This window comes from Loxodonta africana, chromosome 21 (assembly GCF_030014295.1).
Source record: "Loxodonta africana isolate mLoxAfr1 chromosome 21, mLoxAfr1.hap2, whole genome shotgun sequence".
In the NCBI taxonomy this organism is placed as follows: Eukaryota; Metazoa; Chordata; class Mammalia; order Proboscidea; family Elephantidae; genus Loxodonta; species Loxodonta africana.
This window is the reverse complement of record NC_087362.1, coordinates 24,640,257-24,644,812: the sequence shown is the minus strand read 5'-3', so window position 1 is coordinate 24,644,812 and position 4,556 is coordinate 24,640,257. Positions and strand designations below refer to the sequence as shown.

Genomic DNA, 4,556 nt, shown 5'->3' with positions numbered 1-4,556 from the left:
TTCAGACAAGGATTGGACTGGACATGGGTTGGAGAGGGATGCTGGTGAGGAGTGACCTTCTTGGATCAAGTGGACAGGAGACTATGTTAGCATCTCCTCCCTGGAGGGGAGATGAGAGGGTAGAGGGGGTTAGAAGCTGGCGAAATGGACACTAAAAGAGAGAGTGGAGGGAGGGAGCGGGCTGCCTAATTAGGGGGAGAGCAAGTGGGAGTATGTAGCAAGGTGTATATAAGTTTTTGTGTGAGAGACTAACTTCATTTGTAAACTTTCACTTAAAGCACAATAAAAATGAAAAAAAAAAAGGGCGGTTTGAATTCACCAGGTGCCGCTTGGAAACCCTATGGGGCAGTAAAACCCTGTCCTCTAGGATCAGTATGAGTCAGAATTGACTCGACGACAAAGTGTTTTTTTAATACCTATAATTTAAGATGTCAGGACGGAATTCAGATTGTCTAAAAAAATTAGTGATATTACAAATTTGTGAAAGAACTCACGGAAGAGGGTAGGGAGAAATGTGCTAACCCAAGTAACTTTGGAAATGGAGGCAATCTGTAAAATTAGAGGCAAAAGTACCTTCACGTAAGCACTGCTATCTAGTTGATCATTTTGTTTATTTTCCAACGAGTGCCTGGGTCAATGACTCTGATTAGCCACTGTACAGGAATACTGGAAATAAATAACTCAGTAAACGTATGGCAAACAATGAGAGTCAAACTAAAAGAGCTCTCAATAGCTCAAAAAAGCTGGAAATTTACGAACGCTAAATGAACAGCAGAATATTGGATTATGTCACAAATAATAAAACCAATATCTATGAGTCCATACTGATTTTAGCAAATGATTGAAATTTTTTTTTTTTTTAAATGTGGAGGAGGAGACGAACAGCTCATACAGAAGAATTCCAAATGACTCATGTACGTACTCTCAGGATCAAACGATGAAATCGAACTCCCCATTCCTTTAGTATGTTCTGTGCTTACAGTCATGGGAAAAATTCTGAGTGACCTTGGATCAGAAAATGAGTTTTAGATTTACCATCAAAAACATGACCAAAAAAGATAAAATATTAATAAATGGTCAATATCAAAACTATTTTTTTCAATCTGCAAAAGTCATTGCTAAGGAAATGAAAAGACAAGAAATAGACCAGGAGAAATATTGGAAAATCATATATTTTGTAAATGACTTGTATCATGAATATACAAGGACACTTAACTGAAGAAAACAAAAAAGTTAAAAAAAAATTGACCTTTGTTCTAAGCAACATCTCACTGAAAAAGATATTCAAAGAGATCATTCATTAGGGAACAATACAGTACAACAACCATGAGATAGCATTCATAGCCTATCAGAATGACTGAAACCCAAAGTACTGTCAACAGTATTTTGACAAGAATTTGGAATGCTAAGAATTCTCAGTCTTTGCTGGTGGTAACGTAAAATGATACAGCTTCTTTTTAAGATAGTAGGGTGATTTTTTTGGAAGTTAAATATAAGGTTACTATGTAATCTAAAAATTGTCCCCCATGATAATTACCCAACTGACTTTGAAATTAATCTCACACAATTGAACCTCTCCTCTGAATATGGATTTTACTTACAGGGTAATTGTTGCATGGAAAATTTATAGTTTCGTTAACTTTGGGCCTCGTTCTTGAAATCCACGCAGTAGAAATTTTCATGGTATTTAGGTATGTTCAGTCGGGTTCCATTGTTCCTCACCTAATTATAGTGAATGCATCTTTCTATTTTTTCTGTTTCTCAGTCATTTAGGGAAATTGTCACCCAAATTTTCCCTGTAATCTCCTGCCTCCTTCCGACAGATGCTGCGTCCTTCTTCAGGGTTTCTGACACAGTCAGGATGTGGTTATCACACTGTGTGGTTGCACAGTAATACACAGCTGTATCCTCAGAGCTCAGACTGTTTAGCTCCATGTAGGCTGTGTTCGTGGATGTGTCGCTGGTGATGGTGACTCTGCCCTGGAATTTCTGTGAGTATATTGTTTTACCATCTTCTGGGTCATGTCGTGCAATCCACTCAAGCCCTTTCCCAGAGGCCTGTCGCACCCAGTACATATATTTGCTGGTGAAAGTGTATCCAGAAGCCTTGCAGGAGACCTTCACGGATGCTCCTGGCTTCCTCACTTCGGCCCCCGACTGCACCAGCTGGACCTCAGAGTGGACACCTGTGGAGAGCAGACACAGGTGGACATAATATATATTAAGCAGTTGCAGCCCCCTCCTCAGTCCTGGACCCGCGGGCTATCTTACCTGTAGTTACTGCCGCGAAGAAGAGGACTGTCCAGCTCCAATCCATGATGAGGGAGCTGTGTTCTCAGGTGCTTCTGTATGAGAAGGATGTGGTTATTGGCTGATGCTGTGGAGGACACAGACATATCCCCATTTAACTCAACAGACCCCAGATTGTTTGCATATTCAAGAGGATGAATAATTCATAGCTCAGTAACTGGCTTAGCCTAAGAAGGAGAAGATAGAAGACACAGAGACCGCACAACTCCACAATGCTGAGGGTGCAAGTCTTAATCCTTGTAGATGTATGTGTCTTTTTACTGGGTACTTGTTAATTTTGTGTTAACCACATACACTGCACAAACAGAGCTCTTAGCACTTAGGGATGCAACACCCACAGGTCTGCTCTTCCTTGTGACCAGTACTTTACATGGTGTAGACTACATGGAACTTTTCTGGGGTCCGTCACAGGCTGTGATTCTGACCAGGTGGGCTGACTTCATTATGGTCCTTCAGGCACCAAGCACAGGTGAAGTGTAACTCAGAGAAGAACCGTTATCCAATGTGAGTGTTCAGCAGGTTCCTAGGCAGCACTGAAATCTGCTCCTCACTCCTGGGAAAATGTCTCCAAGCACTTGTGTGATTCTCCTGAGCACCCAGGCTGTTCAGTAAGAAGACTTTTTGTTTTCAGACCATCCCTGTCATTAGTGATATAGGGATCTGTTTCTGATGTCACCGATAATAGAAATTGTGAAAGTCACAGTTCAGAAACCTTTCCATGACTTCGTATTTAATAACACTGGTCTCATTCTCATATCCCACATAGTATAATTTCTCACAGTATTTATGCATTTTAGTTGACTTCCATCCTTTTCATCTATGTTAATTGATTTCTGATCAACTTAAATCCGTACACCTGCCACAACCTCTGACATACCACCTGCCTCTCACACATCCTCCCAAGTAGTATCACTTGGGTTTGACACCTGAATGTCTTATTCCTGGGATTGTGTGTCTCCCAAACTACCAGACCCACTGAATTAATGACAAAATCCTGTCTTCAGATCATCACTATGAAGACATTTATAAAAACCAACAAACACACCCATTACCATCAAGTCAATTCCAACTGAAGGTGACACCATGTGTTAAAGAGTAGAATTTATTCATAGGGTTTTCTTGGTTTATAATCTTTACAGAAGCAGATGCCTAGAACTTTCTTCTCTTGTGTTGCCAGGTAGGTTTGAACTTCCAGTCTTTAGGTTAGTAGCCAATGGCAAACTACTAGTACCATTCCTGGACTATTAACATAACATGGGTATAAATGCTAGAAATTCTACTTATAACCCTGGTCATCATTACCTAATTAAATTAGTTTAATACTCCCAATAAAATTTGTTGTGGTGGTTGTTCTTAGATGCCACTGTCAGGTTTGGACTCATAGGGGCGCTATGTGCAACAAAACAAAACACTGCCTGGTACTGTGCCATCCTCACAATTGTTGCTATGTTAGAGCTCACTGTTGCAACCATTCTGCCAATCCATCTCGTTGAAGGTCTCCCTCTTTTTCGATGACCCTATAGCTTAACCAAATGATATCCTTCTCTATGGGCTGTTTCCTCCTGATAACATGTCCAAAGAAAGGGACAAAGTCTCTCCATCCTCGCTTACCAAGAACATTCTGGAAGTACTTCCTCCTAGACAGAACTTGTTTGTTCTTCTGCCAGGCCATGGCATATTCGTTATTCTTTTCCAACACCACATTTCAAAGACATCAATGCTTCTTCACTCTTGTTTATTCACTGTCCACCTCTGACATACCTATGATGTGACTGAAAATGTCAGGGCTTGGCTTAGGAACACCTTAGTCCTCTAAGTGACATCTTTGCTTTTTCACACTTTAAAGAGGTCTTTTATAGCAGATTAGCCCGATGAAATGCATTCTTTGATTTCTTGGCTGCTGCTTTTATGAGCATTGATTGTGGATCCAAGTAAAATGAAATCCTTGACAACCTCATTATTTTCACCATTTATCATGATGTCGCTTATTGGCCCAGTTGTGAGGATTTTTGTTTTCTTTCTGTTGAGGTGTAATTCATACTGAAGGCTCAAATCTTTAATCTTCATTGGTAAACACCTCAAGTTCTCTTCACTTTCAGCAAGTAAGGTTGTGTCATCTGCTTATCACAGGAGTCAATGAGTTTTCGTCCAGTCGTGATGCTGCATTCTTCTTCATGTAGACCAGCTTCTCAGATTATTTCCTCAGCATAGAGATTAAATAAGTATCGTGAAAGGATGCAATCCTG

General features: G+C 40.3%; 1 gene segment (V, D, J or C); it reads right to left on the bottom strand.

Annotated features, from left to right (window-relative positions):
- Positions 1–570: 570 nt before the first annotated feature.
- Positions 571–2,666, bottom strand: LOC100656943 (immunoglobulin heavy variable 1-69-2-like). The segment is given in 2 exon segments: positions 571–2,186; positions 2,272–2,666. Coding segments are annotated over 2 exon segments (471 nt in total).
- Positions 2,667–4,556: the final 1,890 nt, after the last annotated feature.